Genomic DNA, 25,561 nt, shown 5'->3' on the forward strand with positions numbered 1-25,561 from the left:
TCATAACAATTTTTGTTATGATAGTGAGGGGCAAAAACTTATCCACACAAAGAAAATACTTAAAAGAGTGACCATAACTTGATAACTGGATAATTTAAAAAATCTTATTTAGTGATGGTTTAATGAATAACTATCAAGTTGGGTACAGTTGTATTGTGGTACTTTCGTGTCGATGCTATAATGATAAATTTCTGGTTCTTAGATTTACTTAGGCTATAAATTTTTTTGTGGAACGGATTGGGATCCGAATATCATCTAATTCTTTCAAACGTTTGCCGAATTGTGAAATACACCTCATTCAGTTAAGATATATTTTGACACCGAAAATATAATTTGGCATGAAGGAAAGATTGAAAATGAAATATAAGATTATAGAGATTTAAAAGGTGAACAACAAAAAAAAAAAAAGAACAAGCAGTTATAACTCACCTACCTCAAAAATGGCATAGTAACAAAAAAAATAATTTGAACGGACAATATGGACAATGAAATGTCTGATTTATCTACTCTGACGCCCAATGGCAATGCAATGGTTGTTTTGCCAGACAAGCTGGGGCCTTGGGAGTCCGAGATAACTGTAATGTCCTATGGCTGTTCTGCCAGACAAGCTGGGGCCTTGGAGTCCAAGATTACTGTAATATCCAACGGCTGTTTTGCCAGACAAGATTGGGCCATGGGAATGACCGACTATAATATCAAGAATTATTGTACCTCAGCATGTTTTCTCACTTAAAAAATAATGAAATGGTTGTGCTATTTCATTGCACAGACTATTTTCCAGTCAATAGTTTCAAAGACTATTACCCCGGTTAATAGTTTCATAATCATCTTTCCCGTACATTCTCATGCTTATTTTTCATAGGACAATAATGATCTAAAATATAGTACCTTATTCATAATATGGGTTCGGTCGTCGTATTCTAAAAGTGAATTTGCATTTGGTGTACTTTAGCTTAAATTTATCATACGCACGGAAAATTTAACACAAGTATTTCTAGTCTTGATTGCAGTTAATGAAATATTTACAAATGCAAGACATGCAAGAAGAACTATAAAAAAAAAAAACATAGTTCATCTTGTGCATGTCAAGTTATGTGACATTTTTTTTCTTTTCTTTCAGATGATATATGTACACTTTTAGAAAATAAGTTAATTTGGTATATAAAAACACTTAATGACTGTGTTGTTCAGTATAATAAAACACCTAATGACTGGATGTGCGGGTAATAGCAAGTTTGTTGTCCCTGAGATACCAACTATTGCTCCAGTCAATAGGTGTATACTATACACCTTATTGCTATTCCTGGCTAACCCTAGAATCTCATTTATACATGTCACAACAAATTTTATCACTGTTCTATTGTGGCGTCAAATATTTTGTATTATAACGTCAAAATTTTACAGCAACCTGTATGTTGTCCAGTAATGGTGGACAAATAGTGATAAGGTGTATTAATATTATAAACTAACTTTTTGTTAGTATAATAGGTCATTTCTGGAATCATGTCTTTCACCGGAAAAGATCGTCAATTTCGCACGCCTTTATGCCATCATTTACCAGATAGAAGACACTCCTATATCCCTGCTCTATTGAAACTTTTCAGCACTTTTCATAAACGTCATTATGTAGGGTAGTATAGAAATAATTAATGTTCCATAAGTTCTTAATCGTGATTGTCATATGACTGAGGGAGGGTAACCATTCTTTTAGATTTTAATTTCTTAAATATTTAGTGCAGTAGAAGATAAAACTTTTTCAATCTTTTGCTCAACATGTGTTGGAAATTTCTATGCATACATTTTTGTCACGTGGTGATGGAAGTCACATGACAGATTTGTCTGAAAACCATATCCCGGAACTGGCCTTTAGTCTTGGGTACCAGCTTACTACAAGAACAAGGCACTAAATTAAGATTAATGCACATGTATGTTGTTCAGCTATGTACAGGTCACTGTCTTGGGACAGGCATATTCAAAATGAAGCAGGATTTAACATGTTTTTGGGAGCAGCAAATCATCTTTACCTGTGAAGACCATAGGCATAGATATATTTATACTTTGTCACTTGTATGCAAATTTTTCTATAAAAGCATAGTCTGACTTTCACTATTCTTAGAAGATTCTAACTTGCTTATGTCATAGCTCTGACTGTAATACTTGACCTTGTGTGTCTGTCGTGCAATTTTTACCTGACCATTTCCTGCTTCATTGGTCAGTGTTAAGTTTTTATTGCTTGTCAGTTTATCTGACAGATGCTATAAGTAATAGGTCAACTACATTTGGTGTAGTTGTATGGTGTACTTGTTGTCTGGCTTGGTTCGAACATCTGATCGTGATCTCATTTTTATGGTCCATTGGGCAATTATCAATATTCATAAATAGGTCTGTTTCTGAGATACTATAAGCACAATGGTAACTACAATTGGTGTAATTGATTAATTGTAGTGTGTTCATGTCTGTCCAGCAGGGTTCATCTGACCTTAACCTCATTTGCATAGATCATTAATAATGTTTAGTTAATTTGAAACTTGTACTAAGTTGTAGTACATTGTAAAATCTTTCAAAATAAATTCAATCATGGTAAAGTAAAGAAGGAGAGACATTTCGGTGTGTGCACTCTTTTTGTAAAAAAAGGTTAAAACATTTCTGATATTGATTATAGCTGTACTTTCATGCAGTTTTTCTATGAAAATGTTAACAAACACAGTTACAGTCAAGTGAAAACCAATTGTTTCCAATTTCATGAATGATAATTTGATGGGCATTGGGGATGCCTTTCTAGTCTACATTCAGTTATTTAAGAAATAATAATATAAGTTATCTGCATTTTGGCATGCATTTTCACTCAAAATAAAAATACAGTAAAAATATACCCAAAATAAAATTGAGCTTGGAAATGGGGAATGTGTCATAGAGACAACAACCCAAACAAAGAGGTGAACAACCACCAAAGGCCACCATGCATCTATAACGTAGTACTGTAAGAAAAATCTGTATTAGGAAGCAGGCTTCAAGTTCAACTGGATCTCAAATAAAAATGTGTTCTACTGGAATGAAAATGGATAAAAAAAAATTTAATGAACTACAAAAAAAATGTAAACACACTAAAACTAACATCTGGTATATTGGTTGTTTTTCCCAATTTCATTGAAAACTGCGCTAAAAAATTCCCAAAACTGGCCAGGGTCCTTTTTCCCAAAATACCCAGATAAACCCCTGTCATACTAAACTCCAAAACATATAAATGAACTAAACATAAAATGATACAAGAATCACATTTTAAGGCAATTTTAAAGATTGTATGTGAAAAACCTTTCCACTTTATTTTTATTCCATTATGTTTCAGGGATGTAAAATGGAACAGTATGATAAAGGAGAAGTCAGGATGGTGGAAGCACCTCCTATCTTTAGTCTGAATGAAACTGGTATTGAAATGAAAGTTAATGCAGGAAGTAAAATACGTAATCTCATGGGATTCGCTATGAAAAAAATGAAGGTTTGTGTCAGTCTATTTACATTTATACAACATTTTCTAAATACAGGTAATTTAATATAAGGTACTCCATGATAACACAGTTAGTAAACTTAGTTTTGATGAACAAAATGGTGTATATGTCTTAACCCCGCCACATTATTTATGTATGTGCCTGTCCCAAGTCAGGAGCCTGTAATTCAGTGGTTGTTGTTTGTTTATGTGTTACATATTTGTTTTTCGTTCATTTTTTTTTACATAAATAAGGCCTTTAGTTTTCTCGTTTGAATTGTTTTACATTGTCTTATCGGGGCCTTTTTTAGCTGACTATGCGGTATGGGCTTTGCTCATTGTTGAAGGCCATAAGGTGACCTTTAGTTGTTAATGTCTGTGTCATTTTGGTCTTTTGTGGATAGTTGTCTTATTGGCAATCATACCACATCTTCTTTTTTATATTTAAAAGTTTAACAAAAAAATAGATGCACACATTAAAAAAAACAATAAGGTTTATCAAGCCTGTATTAGATGATTCATTTTGTCTAGTGTATTACATGACAAAGAAAACCTGCTGGTGGTTTTATCAAGAATTGCAAATTTTAAATCCTTCAAGCAGCCTGTCAAATTGTTAACATGTACAATGGACCCTACAAATAGTGTTGTGTTTGGTACTACTAGTCTAAAATATATGTATTGATATTTGATTTATTCATGTTAAGTTTTGTTTTGCTTTTTTGAAGGAACCAACAATAAAACAGATGACTTGGAATGGATCTGGGAATGCTATGAATAAAGCTATATCTTGTGCAGAAATTATGAAGAGAAAAATAAAGGTCAGAATAAATTTAGGATTAATCATGTACGTACAATGTAATGATGTGTGAGTTTCAATGTGACATTAAACATAATTATACCAGAAAAGAACAATAAGGTAATAGGCAAGATCCCTTTTGGTATTGATAATTTACAGATTAGCAATCATATTTTGTGCATTTAACTTGGTCATTAAAAGTTCAACAATTTGATTTATTGTTTGAGATAACTTTATTTACCTTTTTCAATTATTACATAAATTTTGAATCTTATAAGGACTCTGAAATCTGATATCTTTTTAATTGTTGATACAGAGTTTTTGGGATACAACTGTTTTTAAGCAATCTGTAGACTTATACCATTGACTCAGGGCCATGCACTCACGTCAAGTGTTTTATTCTAAACATCAAGGAACATCTCAGATTCTTGAGATTGTCTTGCTTTAAATGGTATAAAAACAAAAGGATTGAATTTAAACAACTGTCTTATAATGTTCTTCTCATAATCTTCATGTTTCGATATTTCCCTTGACTTGTATGCATGTTTTAAACAACACGGAAAATCAGAATTAAGCAGTATTTATATTTAGTGTTTTTATAAATTTAGAAACACGTCAGAGGGAATTCCCCAGTTTTGATAACATGTAAGAGTTCTCTGAATTCCGATCAATAAATGAAAATCTATTTCTGTCATATAAGAACTGAAGTGGAGTTTTCTTATATGTCACCATTATGAAACTGATATTTGATATTGTACTTCCATAAAGAAATGGAGGTCTTTTAATTTACATTTAATATACGTCCTTGCTACAAATCACAAGTCTAGGGTTTGTTAAGGTAATTGTGCGCATGCATATAGTTTTCTTGACTTGAAGGGGTATCAGATTGAATGGTTGCTCTGGATTCCCCACTCCATTGATTAATTTGAAACTCAAGAGATCCTTTCTATGTCTGTCTGCTATTGAGGGTTATTGTTGTTGCATAATTTTAAATCATATGCATTATTTAAATAAAAATAGATGTAGTCTACAACATAAAGGTGTAACTAGAACACCCCTTCAGCCAAATTGGAGTCTTCCATATTATTGCTTCGAGTTGTCTCCCTTCCGTACGTAACTTTCGTCAAACGACGATACGTCGAGAAAAATTAACTCTTTCTGTAGATAGACCTCGTATTATATTATAACCGATCGCAATTTAAACAGAGGAATGTGTACGGAAAGGAGTCATGCCCACTGACCCAAAGGAAATTAAATATTTAAAGAGTTAGGAATGGGGTTCCACCTAGACTTCAAGTAGGAAAATAGGTGATAAGGTACGAAGTGAAATACCTTCTCTCGATTTCAGTTACTGCTGTGGAAAGTCAACTTGGAATTGATAGTACAAAAATAAAACAATAAGTACATTGTCCATACACTTGTATCGAGGATTGGCTATTTTTAAAGTTGAATAACTTTTCAGATTACGTTAATTACATTTTACGAGTATTTTACACGTGCAGATGAATTATTTTTGAAAATAATACTAATACATGTATCAATGCAAACAATGGCAATCGTATCCCTCAGAGCAATCTGCTCTTTGATTAAACTTTTTAGCTCACCTATTGTTCAAGAGTTAACACCGCTTCTTGGCTTCCATCTTCATTGTCATTGTAAGCTTTTAAAATTTTCACATGAAATCATCTGGACCAAACTTTGCTTTTAGAAGTCAATTACGAATAGAAATAAAAAAATATGTCTGTCATGGCTAAAAATAGAAAATACTGTTAAATGTAACCACTCATGAAATATCTTAAAACTGTTGCAGGAAAAAAATGCTCAGAATGTTTAAATTTACCTCCCATCTTATTGTATAAAAATAAGTATTTGTAGAACACATTATGATATCATTGTTGACTGTTTTATTAAAGTATTTTAATTACATTTTGGTATATTTTTTTTCATTAAGGGGCTTCATCAGATTTCCAAGGTTTACTACAGAAGGTTGGTATACGCTTATAGCTGTATATGCACTTTATTCACAGTGTATATATTTTCATGTATTTCGCAGGAGGTATATCTTTGCTAATACAAATGCAGTTTTCTGTACATGCAAACAATTTAGATATATCAACTGGATTTATAACTGTAAATACATGTTAACCTGACATAACTTTAAACAATCGGTGAAAACAATACCATTGATTACACTGAAATGCAGTCAAGTTTAGCAATTGATAGTTTATTGATAACATTCTGGCGTATCACAAACAAACAACTTGTAACGTCTCATTTCCTTGGCCGAAAGATTCAAAAACATTAACAGTAGTGTGCACGTGAATTGACACAGGTGACTGACAATGGAATGTTCTATGTTACTACGAACGTAAAAACAAGGATTTGTTTGGTTTACAAATCTTTAGTCAAAAGAATTATATAGATGTTTTGTGAATTTCAAATAGTTGTGTCAGTATATTATACTGCAGCAACACAATTATCTTGTACCGCATTATGGAAAATATAAGGATAAAATAAAAATACTGTGCCGCTTTTATACGGATGAATAATGAGCCACTTTTAATTTCTTTCAATGTCGTAGTTACTTATGATCAGGATCTCATAATACTTATCCATTACAATATTTACAATAATTTATGATGGGTTGCACATTCCTCTTCTGGTGTTTTCAGCTATAAAACGAACACACATAACATTACACAGTTGCTAAGCGTTTGGTCATTCAGAAATTACGTATCATAAACGAGCAAATTGTCCCCGATTGATTAAGAAACTTCCTTCTGTTATTGTATATTGATATATTGATAAAGATGTTTTTGTACTTCTAGTACAATTTATACATATCTGTTTTTTGTTAAACCACCTTGTTATTTTCAGGATTGAAGAATACTGGGAACCTAAAATAGAAGGACTTGAAAGGTATAAACATTAAATTATTTCCATGCTAAAATCTTGAGAACTAAGCAGTTATAAAAAGGTTTTAGAGATTTCTCTATTTTATTATTTTTTTATACTTTTTTGGAAAGATTAGAACTTGTTCTAAATCTTTACTAAGACACCAGCCTGCCTAACAACACGACAGGTTAGCTACTGTTACTAAATGTATTCACACTGAAATATAGTTCCCTATGGTTCTCATGTATGTGCACATAATACACATACAAACTGAAAGAAATTGGTATATTATTTGATTAGTTCATTTAAGAATGTATGTCATTAAGGTGTGTTGATGTGCAGGCTTTTTTAAAAAACATTTTGATTAGGTAATTGGGTATTGATACATTACTAATATGATTGACAACTGTCATTATCACTAAACAATCAGAGACAAGGTAGACCTTTAATTACAATGCCCCACCTCCTAAACTGTCAATCAAATTGACCACATTACTTATAAACCTCAGTCTTGTATATTGCAGGGTCTGTATAATTATGTAAGACTTTTAATATACAAATATTTGACCTCATAATTGAATACACAAATATATATATTAGATGTTTGATATATATGTTAGCGGCAATAAGTGAAATTAGGCATTAAGCTTAAATCCTAGGCAATATTTTCTCGTGGGTTTGAACCCACCCCCATTGAAAAATGGTAATTTTCCGTCTATTTTCCGATTTCAAAACGACCTTGAGAGGTGAACACTGACAAGACTGTGTTTTTTTTGTCATTCAAGTATTACCCTATAGTTACAGTAGTCCATTCATGCTAGCTGGGAGTATATTGGACTTCAGTGTCTTGCTTAGGAATTATTATTGTCAAGTCAGGTCTGCCTAAATGTCCGTTTTTATGGATTTTTGACAAAACGGTGACCTAGATTTTACAGACTAGATTCCTATTGGCCATATTATACCTCGTTGTGTTCCTATACCACCTATGCATGCATATATGATAATAGTTTTTACCAACAGTCACTTCCAGTTACGTAGTGGCCATCAAAAGATGCCCACCCCCACCTGATTTTGGCTACTTTTCATGTTTTTCCGATTTTGAACTCTCAAACGGCTTTCAAAGTGCAAAATTTTCATGAACAGACATCTGAGAAGAGTTGATGGACCATGAACTGCTTGGTTGAAGTCCCTGCTATCATGACAGTTCAGTTGGGGCAGTTCAAAAAAAGTATGGAGGGTCATACGGGCCATCAAATAATGGTTGTCGCCATCACGCCTACAGGCGGGATTGGGGTTAAAGGGTTAAATTATTTCATCGAAATTTTTAGCTCACCTGTCCCGAAGGGACAAGTGAGCTTATGCCATCACTTGGCGTCCGTCGTCGTCCGTCGTCTGTCGTCCGTCGTCTGTCGTCGTCTGTCGTCGTAAACTATTTCAAGAATCTTCTCCTCTGAAACTACAGGGCCAAATACTTTCAAACTTTAACTGAATGTTCCTTAGGGTATCTTATTTATAAATTGTATCCGAAGTTTTGATCTATCAACAAACATGGTCGCCATTGCTAAAAATAGAACATAGGGGTCAAATGCAGTTTTTGGCTTATAACTCAAAAACCAAAGCATTTAGAGCAAATCTGACATGGGGGTAATATTGTTTATCAGGTCAAGATCTATCTGCCCTGAAATTTTCAGATGAATCAGACAACCCGTTGTTGGGTTGCTGCCCCTGAATTGGTAATTTTAAGGAAATTTAGCTGTTTTTGGTTATTATCTTGAATATTATTATAGATAGAGATAAACTGTAAACAGGAATAATGTTCAGCAAAGTAAGATTTACAAATAAGTCAACATGACGGAAATGGTCAGTTGACCCCTTTAGGAGTTATTGCCCTTTATAGTCAATTTTTAACCATTTTTCGTAAATCTTAGTAATCTTTTACAAAAATCTTCTTCTCTGAAACTACTGGGCCAAATACTTCCAAACTTTAATGGAATGTTCCTTAGGGTATCTAGTTTGTAAATTGTATCCGAAGTTATGATCTATCAACAAACATGGTCGCCATTGCTAAAAATAGAACATAGGGGTCAAATGCAGTTTTTGGCTTATAACTCAAAAACCAAAGCATTTAGAGCAAATCTGACATGGGGTAATATTGTTTATCAGGTCAAGATCTATCTGCCCTGAAATTTTCAGATGAATCAGACAACCTGTTGTTGGGTTGCTGCCCCTGAATTGGTAATTTTAAGGAAATTTTGCTGTTTTTGGTTATTATCTTGAATATTATTATAGATAGAGATAAACTGTAAACAGGAATAATGTTCAGCAAAGTAAGATTTACAAATAAGTCAACATGACGGAAATGGTCAGTTGACCCCTTTAGGAGTTATTGCCCTTTATAGTCAATTTTTAACCATTTTTCGTAAATCTTAGTAATCTTTTACAAAAATCTTCTCCTCTGAAACTACTGGGCCAAATACTTCCAAACTTTAACTGAATGTTCCTTAGGGTATCTAGTTTGTAAATTGTATCAGAAGTTGTGATCTATCAACAAACATGGTCGCCATTGCTAAAAATAGAACATAGGGGTCAAATGCAGTTTTTGGCTTATAACTCAAAAACCAAAGCATTTAGAGCAAATCTGACGTGGATAATATTGTTTATCAGGTCAAGATCTATCTGCCCTGAAATTTTCAGATGAATCAGACAACCTGTTGTTGGGTTACTGCCCCTGAATTGGTAATTTTAAAGACATTTTGCTGTTTTTGGTTATTATCTTGAATATTATTATAGATAGAGATAAACTGTAAACAGCAATAATGTTCAGCAAAGTAAGATTTACAAATAAGTCAACATGACGGAAATGGTCAGTTGACCCCTTTAGGAGTTATAGCCCTTTATAGTCAATTTTTAACCATTTTTCGTAAATCTTAGTAATCTTTTACAAAAATTTTCTCCTCTGAAACTACTGGGCCAAATACTTCCAAACTTTAAATGAATGTTCCTTAGGGTATCTAGTTTGTAAATTGTATCCGAAGTTATGGTCTATCAACAAACATGGTCGCCATTGCTAAAAATAGAACATAGGGGTCAAATGCAGTTTTTGGCTTATAACTCAAAAACCAAAGCATTTAGAGCAAATCTGACGTGGGTAATATTGTTTATCAGGTCAAGATCTATCTGCCCTGAAATTTTCAGATGAATCGGACAACCTGTTGTTGGGTTGCTGCCCCTGAATTGATAATTTTAAGGAAATTTTGCTGTTTTTGTTTATTATCTTGAATATAATTATAGATAGAAATAAACTGTAAACAGCAATAATGTTCAGCAAAGTAAGATCTTCAATTAAGTCAATTTGACCAAAATTGTCAATTGACCCCTTAAGGAGTTATTGCCCTTTAAAGACTTTTTTCACAATTTGTTCATCATGTTGACTTACTTTAAAAAATCTTCTCCTTTGAAACTGCTGTATCAATTTCAGCCAAACTTAGGCTAAATGAGTTTCAGAGTATCTAGTATAAATTTTATATTTTATTTCCTTGTATGTCAAGAAACATAGCTCCTATGGCTAAAATAGAACATAGGAGAAAATGATTATTTTTTTTGGCTTTTGAAGAAAATAGGACGATCCAAAAAACATTTAAATAAATTGAATAGCCAAAATAATCATTGATGAGAGATTTAACCAAAAGAATTAAGGTGAGCGATTCAGGCTCTTGAGAGCCTCTTGTTTAATTTAGCTTTTGTTGGGTTTGAGGGTCGTTTTGGGGTGTAAAACTGACTAAAACACTCTTTAGAGGTTGAAAATCATGAAAAAAAATATTTTTACTTTAACTCATTCGCCCCCAAGACATTTTTGGAAAATCAGGCATTTTCGAAAATTTGCAAACATATGCAAATTATATGCAAATGAGCAAACTCCTGATGCTGTAACTGATGCTCATCTATTAAACTACTTATTGGGATTTGGGGGCGGATGGCATGGGTGGGGGGGGGGGGGGAGTGGGGTGGGAGGTGGAATATTTTCTCGTGGGTTTGAACCCACCCCCATTGAAAAATGGTAATTTTCCGTCTATCGGATTTCAAAACGACCTTGAGAGGTGAACACTGACAAGACTGTTTTTTTGTCATTCAAGTATTACCCTATAGTTACAGTAGTCCATTCATGATAGCTGGGAGTATATTGGACTTCAGTGTCTTGCTTAGGAATTATTATTGTCAAGTCAGGTCTGCCTAAATGTCCGTTTTTATGGATTTTTGACAAAACGGTGACCTAAATTTTACAGACTAGATTCCTATTGGCCATATTATACCTCGTTGTGTTCCTATACCACCTATGCATGCATATATGATAATAGTTTTTACCAACAGTCACTTCCAGTTACGTAGTGGCCATCAAAAGATGCCCACCCCCACCTGATTTTGGCTACTTTTCATGTTTTTCCGATTTTGAACTCTCAAACGGCTTTCAAAGTGCAAAATTTTCATGAACAGACATCTGAGAAGAGTTGATGGACCATGAACTGCTTGGTTGAAGTCCCTGCTATCATGACAGTTCAGTTGGGGCAGTTCAAAAAAAGTATGGAGGGTCATACGGGCCATCAAATAATGGTTGTCGCCATCACGCCTACAGGCGGGATTGCAGGTTAAAGGGTTAAGCTTATTTCCTGAAATTTGATGATGATTATTCAGCCTATTGCCGAACATAATTTTAGGCAATAAGTAAACTCTGGAATGTATGCATATTTAGTGATTTATTCTTGATATAAAGTCATTTCTTAATAATATTTCTAATATTACATGTATTAATATACATTCATTTGACAGATCTTCAAAAGTTTGTTTAATTAGTTATTTTTACAGTTTAACAAAATATTAAAAAGATTTAAAATGAAAAAAAAAGCTATTGTATCCAATTAAAAAAAGGGGGGAGATTCTATAGAATAATTATAATATTTATTTGAAAATTTGTACACTTCACTAGTCGAGCTGGTTAGAACTGCACAAAAGTAGGCAACATTAAGATATGATTGTTTGCTCACACCATTTTCCAATTTTTTATTGGATAAGTAAGTTTTCTTTGTTCACAGTTCCAGAACTTATCAAAATGAATTCGACATAAATTTCTATTAAGTTTTCATATTTTTCGATTATTATTTGAAGCGTTTAAATACAAATAACATATTTCATTAGTGTTTCTATTTGCGGTCTCTTGTGGACAGTTGTCTCATTGGCAATCATACCACATCTTCTTTTTTATATATTTAGGATGAAATTGGGCCCTGTAGTTTGGGATCAGTACAATATTAATTTTTTTCTTTTGCAGTAATAAAATAAAATATTTGAAGTACTCAGTATCTATATGAAAGATGTACGATTATATCATTATATTAACTATTTACAATTCAATTCTAATATAAAACGTAGTTATATATTTTTTTTTTACTTATTTTTTTGTTTCAAAGAGTTTAAATGTACAATTATAATATCAAAATTATTTATTACCCTTAAATTTAAAATTTTAAATAAGTATTTTCTAATAATAAATCGCTTTTTAAATTTAAGTTCTTGGTTAAATTTGATACAATATTTCAATTTTTTCATTTGCTATTTTCTTTTACGCCAAAACAAAGGACAGCGGTTAGATCCTAGCTAAGATAATCCTCAAAGGTAAAGCTCAGATAGCTTCGATGTGCATGCTGAGACATGTCGTAAGTCGGTCCTTACTTTATCCTAATTTCTGTCCTAAGAATATAATTTTACAGGACCAATCACAGAACAGTTTAATTTCGATAAACCTAGTTCTCATAATGTTATTATGTAACAAATATATTTTTATTTAAATAAATACATGTCTTTTATTTAGTCACATTTATACTTTAGGCATTAAGCTTAATGCCTGCACATATTTTTCAGGATTTAAGCTTAAATCCTAGGATTTAAGACTAATGCCTAACATCATTTAGGCAATAGACTTACTGCCTAGGCGTTAGCTTATTGCCTAGGATTTAAGCTTAATGCCTAATTTCACTTATTGCCGCTAGCATATATAAGGATGATAGATTTATTTATTGCCAATTACTTTGATCTACATTACATAAAGTGATTCTGTAAACTATATCTGAAAGATAAATGATTAATTGATTAACAAGATCTTTAAAAAAAAATGAAATATGCATATAAATATAAATATATAAACATGATAAAAGGTATTCAAGTAAGGCCTATAATTAACTTGATAAATTTCAATAATCATCTGTAATTAATCAACAATTTAGATTAGTTCACTTTTTTATAAGGAATTGGCTTGAAACAGTTTTGAAATATTAAAACTTTTGATTATAACAAACCATTGTTTATTAGTTTATTCCCCATCAATTATTATGTCATTTTAGTCATTTGAATTTTTATTAGAAGTGAATGTATATTTTTGCAATCAAGAAAGAATCCACATTTCAATAAAATATTTTTTTTTAATTTGTTTACATTGAAAAAGTACATTTTCAATGCCCTGTGTTGAAAAATACTTTAAAAATTGATCAAAAGGCCATCTGCAACTTTTAATCTTCAGTGTCATATAAACTCTGTTTCAACTTACAAAATGCCCCAAAACAATATTTTTAGATTATTTTTGTTGACACTTTAAAGTTTTTAGCTGTTGATCTAGATTTTATGTCTTACAGGGATAGTTGGTAACATTTACCAGAAGAATTTTTGATTTGCAATTTTTTGGTTTTTTTGAAACATGTTCATAACAGGCAACATTATTTCAATAAGATATAAACTGCAGTTTAGATAAAATTGTGCAAATTAAGAGACCCATATTATTTAATGTGAGCTCATTTTATCCTCATACTGGAAAAGCATGTTTCCTTCTAAAGACCTGCTGTCAATGCAATTTTGAGCAATAGTGCTTTATTAATGTTCATTTTTCCCCACCATACCTTAATATGAAATAATTCAAACTACTCTTCTAATCTTTCCATGAGTGATTTCCATCACTTTGATTATACTAATGACTAGATTAATTTCAAAATGTATGACATGCACTGGGGACAGGCAATGGCATTCATTACTCTTACTGATGTTGAGGGAATCAGTGGGATTTCTGTTGACTCAAGGCAAATAATTAGAGATTATGGTTGGTGATCTCAACGAGATCGATTTTCTCACTTGAATTGGTATGGCCAAAGTGATAAAAGCAATCGATTTGATATGACCAATGATAATCTGTTTATCGCTATTTTGCCTATGATGTTTACATTGACAACGGCAAATGCACCCTTAGTTTCTAGCGATAATTATTCATAAAACACTACTGTGCTGAGAAAGGCAATTATCAGTCAGTAAGATCAAAGGGAAATTTTGTAAAATAGCGATAACAACAGTTATCATATATCTAGTGAATCATAAGAGAGATACCTCTGAGTGAATTATCAACACTCTCTAGGAATTTATACTACTTGTATACTGCATGTGGACATTTCCTCACAAATTCATTTCAGAATACACTAAGACTCAGAGTTAAATGATTCATTTGAAAGTTTAAATATATAAATATGCTAATACATATGGAGTAAAATGCTTCACCTAAAAGTTTAAAGAATTATTTGAGCTCACCATGCCCAGATATACAATTGATTAAGATTTGTCTCCCTTCTACTGTTACAAATGCCATGAGCAACAGTACATGTTATACAGATATTGATCAGCTCTCCAACATTTGTATTCGGTTTTTGATTTACAAATATTTTGGTCTCAATTGCAAGTGCCTATAGGAGACAATATTTTATGAAACATGTATCTTGTTTAGTACAATAAATACTTTGTTATGTTTTGAATTCATACATTTTGTCTTTTATTTAGATTAAAAGTGAATAGAGATATACCAGCTATTAGCATACTGTTATCTAAAGAACCATTGGATTCCACAGAACTTGGGTTAGTATATTAATAAATTATTTTTAAATTTCATTTAAACTACATCTTTTTTAGCTCACCTGGCCAGAAGGGCCAAGTGAGCTTTTCTCATCACTTGTTGTCCGGCGTCCGGCGTTAACTTTTACAAAAATCTTCTCCTCTGAAACTGCTGGGCCAAATTTAACCAAACATGGCCAAAATCATTATTAGGGTATCTAGTTTAAAAATTGTGTCCGGTGACCCGGCCAACCAACCAAGATGGCCGCCATGGCTAAAAATAGAACATAGGGGTAAAATGCAGTTTTTGGCTTATCACTCAAAAACCAAAGCATTTGGGACAATACCCCTAATGCGCCTTGAAATGAGGAACACAAAAGTCACGTGTAAACAAAAAATCTCTGTGTAGTGATATTTGACACATTTCTATGATAAACAAATGACTGAGCTGAACCATTAGTGTTAATTTAGAAAATAAGGGAACACAGAATAAATGTGTAAAAACCATGGAGCTATGAAATGTGTTCAAAGTATTAAAATTTCAAAGAACTTATTGTGTTAAAATTGGGATTTTTTACCATGAGGAGCGACATCGCAAACGGATACTCGGGGTTTGCTAAATTACTGGAAAATGAATCACACTTCGTACCCCGAAAATTTAACCACATATGTAAAAATGTCTCAGCTTCGAAACAAGCCATCATACATATACAAGTTTACGATATGGGCTGAGCAACAGAAGAAAACGTTACCATTACGGCCTATGGAGAAACAATTGGGCATATTGCCCCATTTAGAGCAAATCTGACATCGGGTAAAATTGTTTATCAGGTCAAGATCTATCTGCCCTGAAATTTTGAGATGAATTGGACAACCCATTGATAGGTTGCTGCCCTGAGTTGGTAATTTTAATGAAATTTTGCTGTTTTTAGCTCACCTGGCCGAAAGGCCAAGTGAGCTTTTCTCATCACTTGGCATCCGGCGTCCGTCGTCGTCCTGCGTTAACTTTTACAAAAATCTTCTCCTCTGAAACTACTGGGCCAAATTTAACCAAACTTGGCCACAATCATCATTGGGGTATCTAGTTTAAAAACTGTGTCCGGTGACCTGGCCAACCAACCAAGATGGCCGCCATGGCTTAAAATAGAACATAGGGGTAAAATGCAGTTTTTGGCTTATAACTCAAAAACCAAAGCATTTAGAGCAAATCTGACATGGGGGGTAATATTTTTCATCAGGTCAAGATCTATCTGCCCTGAAATTTTCAGATGAATCGGACATTTCGTTGTTGGGTTGCTGCCCCTGAAATGGTAATTTTAAGGAAATTTTGCTGTTTTTGGTTATTATCTTGAATATTATTATAGATAGAGATAAACTGTAAACAGCAATAATGTTCAGCAAAGTAAGATCTACAAATAAGTCAACATGACCAAAATGGTCAGTTGACCACTTTAGGAGTTATTGCCCTTTATAGTCCATTTTTAACCATTTTTGTAAATCTTAGTAATCTTTTAGAAAAATCTTCTCCTCTGAAACTGCTGGGCCAAATTTAATCAAACTTGGCCATAATCATCATTGGGGGTATTTAGTTTAAAAATTATGTCCGGTGACCCGGCCAACCAACCAAGATGGCTGCCATGGCTAAAAATAGAACATAGGGGTAAAATGCAGTTTTTGGCTTATAACTCAAAAACCAAAGCATTTATAGCAAATCTGACATGGGGTAAAATTGTTCATCAGGTCAAGATCTATCTGCCCTGAAATTTTCAGATGAATCGGACATTCCGTTGTTGGGTTGCTGCCCCTGAAATGGTAATTTTAAGGAAATTTTGCTGTTTTTGGTTATTATCTTGAATATTATTATAGATAGAGATAAACTGTAAACAGCAATAATGTTCAGCAAAGTAAGATCTACAAATAAGGCAACATGACCAAAATGGTCAGTTGACCACTTTAGGAGTTATTGCCCTTTATAGTCAATTTTTAACCATTTTTCGTAAGTCTTAGTAATCTTTTAGAAAAATCTTCTCCTCTGAAACTACTGGGCCAAATTTAACCAAACTTAGCCATAATCATCATTGGGGTATCTAATTAAAAAAATGTGTCCGGTAACTCGGCCAACAAACCAAGATGGCCGCCATGGCTAAAAATAGAACATGGGGGTAAAATGCAGTTTTTGGCTTATAACTCAAAAACCAAAGCATTAAGAGCAAATCTGACAGGAAGTAAAATTGTTGATCAGGTCACGATCTATCTGCCCTGGAATTTTCAGATGAATCGGATAATCGGTTGTTAAGTTGCTGCCCCTGAATTGGTAATTTTGAGGAAATTTTGCTGTTTTTTTGTTATTATCTTGAATATTATTATAGATAGAGATAAACTGTAAACAGCAATAATGTTCAGCAAAGTAAGATCTACAAATAAGTCAACATGACCAAAATGGTCAGTTGACCACTTTAGGAGTTATTGCCCTTTATAGTCCATTTTTAACCATTTTTCGTAAATCTTAGTAATTTTTAGAAAAATCTTCTCCTCTGAAACTGCTGGGCCAAATTTAATCAAACTTGGCCATAATCATCATTGGGGGTATTTAGTTTAAAAATTATGTCCGGTGACCCGGCCAACCAACCAAGATGGCTGCCATGGCTAAAAATAGAACATAGGGGTAAAATGCAGTTTTTGGCTTATAACTCAAAAACCAAAGCATTTAGAGCAAATCTGACATGGGGTAAAATTGTTCATCAGGTCAAGATCTATCTGCCCTGAAATTTTCAGATGAATCGGACATTCCGTTGTTGGGTTGCTGCCCCTGAAATGGTAATTTTAAGGAAATTTTGCTGTTTTTGGTTATTATCTTGAATATTATTATAGATAGAGATAAACTGTAAACAGCAATAATGTTCAGCAAAGTAAGATCTACAAATAAGGCAACATGACCAAAATGGTCAGTTGACCACTTTAGGAGTTATTGCCCTTTATAGTCAATTTTTAACCATTTTTCGTAAGTCTTAGTAATCTTTTAGAAAAATCTTCTCCTCTGAAACTACTGGGCCAAATTTAACCAAACTTAGCCATAATCATCATTGGGGTATCTAATTAAAAAAATGTGTCCGGTAACTCGGCCAACAAACCAAGATGGCCGCCATGGCTAAAAATAGAACATGGGGGTAAAATGCAGTTTTTGGCTTATAACTCAAAAACCAAAGCATTAAGAGCAAATCTGACAGGAAGTAAAATTGTTGATCAGGTCACGATCTATCTGCCCTGGAATTTTCAGATGAATCGGATAATCGGTTGTTAAGTTGCTGCCCCTGAATTGGTAATTTTGAGGAAATTTTGCTGTTTTTTTGTTATTATCTTGAATATTATTATAGATAGAGATAAGCTGTAAACAGCAATAATGTACAGCAAAGTAAGAACTAAAAATAAGTCAGTATGACCAAAATAGTCAATTGACCCCCTAAGGAGTTATTGCCCTTCATAGTAAATTTTTAACAATTTTCTGAAAATTTGAAGATTTTCAATAACATTTTCCACAGAAAGTACTGTTATAGATAGAGGTAATTGTAAGCAGCAAGAATGTTTAGTAAAGTAAGATCTACAAACACATCACCATCACCAAAACACAATTTTGTCATGAATCCATCTGTGTCCATTGTTTAATATTCACATAGACCAAGGTGAGCAACACAGGCTCTTTAGAGCCTCTAGTTGGTTATTATCTTGAATATTATTATAGATAGAGATAAACTGTAAACAGCAAAAATGTTCAGCAAAGTAAGATCTACAAATAAGTCAACAAGATCAAAATGGTCTGTTGATCCCTTTAGGAGTTATTGCCCTTTATAGTCAATTTTTAACCATTTTTCGTAAATCTTAGTTATCTTTTACAAAAATCTTCTCCTCTGAAACTACTGGGCCAAATTAAACCAAAGTTGGCCACAATTAGGTAGCACTCCACAGTTAGGTGTGTAGTTTCGCATTTTGGCCCCTGTGGATTTTTCAAATATGAGAGCTAGTTTGCAATAAAATTAATTTTTGGATAGCTGAGTATTAAAATAGCCTTTGTATTGGGTTTATATGAACATCAAGGTTATGAAATGTATGTAATATAGGCTGTTTTCTGTATGACAGTCTGTATTTGCATGTCCATACCATACATTGGTCCAGCAATTATTGTAATGTTTTTTTCCAACTTTTTATCGCACAAACTTTGTGATTGGATTTTACGAAAAAATGAGGCGAAAGACACCCATTTTTTATTTGATCATTAGGAAGATTTATGAAAACAGTTTCTAAAAAGGTATCACTCAAAGGCATTGAAATTCTAGTTTGATCCAAATTTTGGGGGTATATGTGACATGTTCATCCCCCTTTTTGCAATATTTTATGGTAAATAAATGCAGAATGTTGCCATGGATACACATAAAAGGAATTAATTTTCACCCTTTTAACTTTTGAAAATCGAATCTATGGAAGATACTGATTACATACATATGCACATGTACAACACAAACAGTTAGGTTAATGTATTAGAAATCCAGGAATAGGAGATGATAAAACATTTTGTGGCTCATTTTTAATTGTATTTTCTAACTGTGGAGTGCTACCTTATGGCACATCAGAAAGCAAAGAAATGCACTTTTTAAGATAAAATTTACCACAAATCTTTAGTCTTTTATGTTCTTGTTTTAGTCCTGAAGGTAAAAAATCTGCTAGGAATGCAATTTATGTTTATTTTATTGTTTACTGTCCTTAGCAACCAAATATACACATTTTGACACTTAGACATGTAGCGGTCTTAAATTTGTACTCCATTAGCTTCGCCCTTGTAACCAAAGATTGCGCTTTATATGATAATCTCAGAATGTATCGCTTTAAATTTTTGAATGCGAATAAGTCAAATAAACATTTTTAGCAGGATTTTATATTATAATTTGGCATTAATTAAATTTAATGATGCCAGTACTGCTAGAAATTTATACCCTGCTTGAGAGCTTCTAAACCAAGGTTAGGTATGCTATTTACAGCAAAAATGACCTATAAGTGCTTTCAAACACCTAAAACTTGTACAATGTGTCCTTTTTTAAGGTTATTTTATAATTTTAAATAAAAAAAGTGAAAAGTCTTAGAAATTTACCCCTAAAAAGAGACAGACTTGAAGTTTTTCACTATGATCCAGCATTTATTTTTAAATCACTTTTAGTCTCGTTTTAACATCAACTGCTAACCTTCATAAAATCTTTATTACTGAACCAATTTTAAAAACTAAGGTACAATTTTCATCGTAACAGCTAGTAGAACACAGAAAAAAAAAAGAAATTGAGGCAGGAGGGGAAAAATTTCACCTTAAGGTAGCACTCCACAGTTAGGTGTGTAGTTTCGCATTTTGGCCCCTGTGGATTTTTCAAATATGAGAGCTAGTGTGCAATAAAATTAATTTTTGGATAGCTGAGTATTAAAATAGCCTTTGTATTGGGTTTATATGAACATCAAGGTTATGAAATATATGTAATATAGGCTGTTTTCTGTATGACAGTCCGTATTTGCATGTCCATACCATACATTGGTCCGGCAATTATTGTAATGTTTTTTTCCAACTTTTTATCGCACAAACTTTGTGATTGGATTTTACGAAAAAATGAGGCGAAAGACACCCATTTTTTATTTGATCATTAGGAAGATTTATGAAAACAGTTTCTAAAAAGGTATCACTCAAAGGCATTGAAATTCTAGTTTGATCCAAATTTTGGGGGTATATGTGACATGTTCATCCCCCTTTTTGCAATATTTTATGGTAAATAAATGCAGAATGTTGCCATGGATACACATAAAAGGAATTAATTTTCACCCTTTTAACTTTTGAAAATCGAATCTATGGAAGATACTGATTACATACACATATGCACATGTACAACACAAACAGTTAGGTTAATGTATTAGAAATCCAGGAATAGGAGATGATAAAACATTTTGTGGCTCATTTTTAATTGTATTTTCTAACTGTGGAGTGCTACCTTATCATTGGGGTATCTAGTTTAAAAATTGTGTCCGGTGACCCGGCCAACCAACCAAGATGGCTGCCATGGCTAAAAATAGAACATAGGGGTGAAATGTAGATTTTGGTTTATAACTCTGAAACTGCAGCCTTTAGAGCAAATCTGACAGGGGTAAAATTGTTTATCAGGTCAACATCTATCTGCCCTGAAATTTTCAGATGAATCTGACAACCCGTTGTTGGGTTGCTGCCCCTGAATTGGTAATTTTAAGGAAATTTTGCTGTTTTTGGTTATTACAGTATCTTGAATATTATTATAGATAGAGATAAACTGTAAACATCAATAATGTTCAGCAAAGTAAGATCTACAAATAAGTCAACATGACGGAAATGGTCAATTGACCCCTAAGGAGTTATTGTCCTTTATAGTCAATTTTTAAAAATTTTCATAAAATTTGTAAATTTTAACTAACATTTTCCACTGAAACTACTGGGCCAAGTTCATTATAGATAGAGATAATTGTAAGCAGCAAGAATGTTCAGTAAAGTAAGATGTACAAACACATCACCATCACCAAAACACAATTTTGTCATGAATCCATCTGCTTCCTTTGTTTAATATTCACATAGACCAAGGTGAGCAACACAGGCTTTTTAGAGCCTCTAGTTATCTTCTTTGAAATATGAGCCAAGAAAAAATATCTAGGCCATTCTTAATTTCCTGTTTTTTTGTTTCTTCATTGTTGTCATACTTCTATGCAAATTTTAAGATGATAAGTGCTATTTAATTATTTTGTATTTTCAGATCTTATAAGAATTTTAATCAATTTGAAAATTGTTTTAGTTTGTTACGGTTGCTGTACACAATTTGTTTTTAATAAAATTACAGTTAATTGTTTTCCTAGTGAAATATTGTTCTGATTTTTTATATGATTTTTATAAGTTGCAAATATATCATCTTTTTACAGACTTTTTATTAATTTCTGTTATGAGACAAGTAGTTGTATTTATTCTTGTTCTTTGTATCTGGTAGATAGCTGTCTCAATGATAAAAATAACACATCTCCTTATTTTCATAAAATAGTCTGTTTACAAATTTTATAAAAATAATTTATGATAAGTGATAAAAAAAAAAAAAGAAGGAAAGGAATTATTTGATTATGCATTCTTAACATTAGTGCCATGTTTATTTGTATTTTATATAGTTGTAACAGTCACATAGGAAAGTAATGATTACTCCATAAAAGTATGTGTTGCAGACAATATATATATAACATACTCATTATAAATGATACTAGAGCAAACGTAAAACAAACACTGTTTACTAAGTTTTATAATGGATTTATTATACAACCGCAAAAATTGAAAATTTTTTGGTCGTATATTGGTATGACATTGGCGTCGGCGTCTGCGTTGTCGTCGTCGTCCGAAAACTTTTAGTTTTCGCACTCTAACTTTAGTAAAAGTGAATAGAAATCTATGAAATTTTAACACAAGGTTTATGACCACAAAAGGAAGGTTGGGATTGATTTTGGGAGTTTTGATCCTAAAATTTTAGGAATAAGGGGCCAAAAAAGGCCCAAATAAGCATTTTCTTGGTTTTCCCACTATAACTTTAGTTTAAGTAAATAGAAATCTATAAAATTTTGACACAAGATTTATGACCACAAAAGGAAGGTTGGGATTGATTTTGGGAGTTTTGGTTCCAACAGTTTAGGAATTAGGGGCCAAAAAAGGGCCCAAATAAGCATTATTCTTGGTTTTCGCACCATAACTTTAGTATAAGTTAATAGAAATCAATAAAATTTAAACACAAGGTTTACGACCTCAAAAGGAAGGTTGGGATTGATTTTGGGAGTTTTGGTCCCAACAGTTTAGGAATTAGGGGCCAAAAAGGGGACCAAATAAGCATTTTTCTTGGTTTTTGCACCATAACTTAAGAATAAGTAAATAGAAATCTATGAAATTTAAACACAAGGTTTATTACCATAAAAGGAAGATTGGGATTGATTTTGGGAGTTTTGGTCCCAACAGTTTAGGAATAAGGGGCCCAAAGGATTCAAAATTAAACTTTGTTTGATTTCATCAAAAATTGAATAATTGGGGTTATTTGATATGCCGAATCTAACTGTGTATGAAGATTTCTAATTTTTGGTCCCGTTTTCAAATTGGTCTACATTAAGGTCCAAAGGGTTCAAAATTAAACTTAGTTTGATTTTAACAAAAATTGAATCCTTGGGGTTCTTTGATATGCTGAATCTAAAACTGTACTTAGATTTTTGATTATTGGCCCAGTTTTCAAGTTGGTCCAAATCAGGGTCCAAATTAAATTTTGTTTGATTTCATCAAAAATTGATTAATTGGGGTTCTGTTATATGCCAAATCTAACTGTATATGTAGATTCTTAATTTTTGGTCCTGTTTTCAAATTGGTCTACATTAAAGTCCAAAGGGTCCAAAATTAAACTAAGTTTGATTTTAACAAAAATTGAATTCTTGGGGTTCTTTGATATGCTGAATCTAAACATGTACTTAGATTTTTGATTATGAGCCCAGTTTTAAAGTTGGTCCAAATCAGGATCCAAAATTATTATATGAAGTATTGTGCAATAGCAAGACATTTTCAATTGCACAGTATTCAGCAATAGCAAGAAATCTTCAATTGCACAGTATTGTGCAATAGCAAGAAATTTTCAATTGCACAGTATTGCGCAATAGCAAGAAATCTTCAATTAGCAAGTATTTTCAATTGCACAGTTTTGCGCAATAGCAAGAAATATCTAATTGCACAATATTGTGCAATAGCAAGAAATTTTCGAAAATTAGAGTTATCTTTCTTTGTCCAGAATAATGGTTGAATCAACTTAAATCATTGTTTTATACAATATACAATGTATATTCACTTTTACTACCAACTGATAAATTAAAACAATCTTTACCAAGTTCAGTGATAACAAGCACCTTTTTTACATTTTAATATTTTATGATGTATTTAAATGAATAGTTATTGTTGCAAACTCCATTCGAAATTTGAATTGAGATCAGTGTTGGAATAAGAGAAAGGGGGATGTGAAAAAAAAATTGGGGTGGGGGGGGGGGGGTAAATTTTTCTCATTTCAGATTTCATAAATAAAAAAAAAAATTCTTCAAACATTTATTTGAGAGGATTAATATTCAACAGCATAGTGTATTGCTCAAAGGCAAAACAAAAATTTTAAGTTCATTAGACCACATTCATTCTGTGTCAGAAACCTATGCTGTGTCAACTATTTAATCACAATCCAAATTTAGAGCTGAATCCAGTTTGAATGTTGTGTCCATACTTGCCCCAACCGTTCAGGGTTCAACCTCTGCGGCCGTATAAAGCTGCGCCCTGCGGAGCATCTGGTTAATAATGAAGTCATATACATAATTATTATTTTGACATTGTTTTCACAGGTATCAAGCACCTGGTTCCTACAATGCATTTTGGAAATCTGATGAACAGAATACTGACAAGCCAGCTAAAAAATATTCATATGGAAGAAGTGGTCCAGGGGGAGACAACTTCAAGAAAAGAGAAAAGAAAAGAAAAAATGACTTTCAGAAATCTCAGGGAGAAAAACAAGACAATCCAAAGATGAAAAAGGACAGCCAAAATTTAAAAGTAAACCAGCAGTCAAGTTGATAATAAATACATTTTAGGTTTACAGACTCGTCCAGTAGATATCTATTTATAAGTTTCAATGTGTCAAGTGGAACTTATGGACTCAAAATCTGAGACACATCACTAGTATAGAAATACATTGTTGATGTATTAGGATTTAACAACAATGAATAATGCTTTCTTAATTTTCCAGTGAATGTACAGCATATCATAGTTGTACAAATTGTTATCTTCAATTCAAATCAATACCTTAGAATGGTGTTGCTAAAGGTGCTTTATATAGCAATACATTTTGTTAAGGAAACAGCAATTATTTAAAGACATAAGAAAATTGTGGCTGGTTATAAATTTGAATATGGAGTTGAATTGAATTGAGAAGTTTGTTATTAAATAAAATATGGTCAGATAACATGATATTTCTTCATGGTTATAGATTGAAATGAACTTTATGCCACATATTTTTGAATGAGGATGATTTTATTGTAATACTTTATAACTTATTTTAGGAATTAAAAAATAGTTTTGAAAATTATAATCAGTAAGCCAATTATATCTTAAACAATCATTCCAGGAAATACTTGGAATCAAGCTATCCATAAACAATCATTCCAGTAAATACTTGGAATCAAGCTATCCATAAACAATCATTCCAGTAAATACTTGGAATCAAGCTATCCATAAACAATCATTCCAGTAAATACTTGGAATCAAGCTATCCATAAACAATCATTCCAGTAAATACTTGGAATCAAGCTATCCATAAACAATCATTCCAGTAAATACTTGGAATCAAGCTATCCATAAACAATCATTCCAGTAAATACTTGGA

At 32.4% G+C, this 25,561-nt stretch overlaps 1 protein-coding gene across 1 annotated transcript; it reads left to right on the forward strand.

Annotated features, from left to right (window-relative positions):
* The first annotated feature begins 266 nt into the window (after window positions 1-266).
* On the forward strand, window positions 267-25,146 carry LOC143065191 (ribonuclease P protein subunit p25-like protein). The gene is made up of 7 exons (XM_076238608.1): window positions 267-386; window positions 3,347-3,496; window positions 4,210-4,302; window positions 6,232-6,266; window positions 7,158-7,199; window positions 15,039-15,113; window positions 24,525-25,146. Exons 2-7 carry the CDS (start codon window positions 3,356-3,358, stop codon window positions 24,751-24,753), a joined length of 615 nt encoding a protein of 204 aa, XP_076094723.1. The 5' UTR covers window positions 267-386; window positions 3,347-3,355; the 3' UTR covers window positions 24,754-25,146.
* The last annotated feature ends 415 nt before the right edge of the window (window positions 25,147-25,561 follow it).

This window comes from Mytilus galloprovincialis, chromosome 2 (assembly GCF_965363235.1).
Source record: "Mytilus galloprovincialis chromosome 2, xbMytGall1.hap1.1, whole genome shotgun sequence".
In the NCBI taxonomy this organism is placed as follows: domain Eukaryota; kingdom Metazoa; phylum Mollusca; class Bivalvia; order Mytilida; family Mytilidae; genus Mytilus; species Mytilus galloprovincialis.

Coding starts and splice junctions, on each gene's coding strand:
- LOC143065191 (XM_076238608.1), top strand. CDS start 3,356: ATGGAACAGTATGATAAAGGAGAAGTCAGGATGGTGGAAGCACCTCCT. Junction 3,497..4,209: donor TCGCTATGAAAAAAATGAAG/GTTTGTGTCAGT, acceptor GCTTTTTTGAAG/GAACCAACAATAAAACAGAT. Junction 4,303..6,231: donor TTATGAAGAGAAAAATAAAG/GTCAGAATAAAT, acceptor TTTTTCATTAAG/GGGCTTCATCAGATTTCCAA.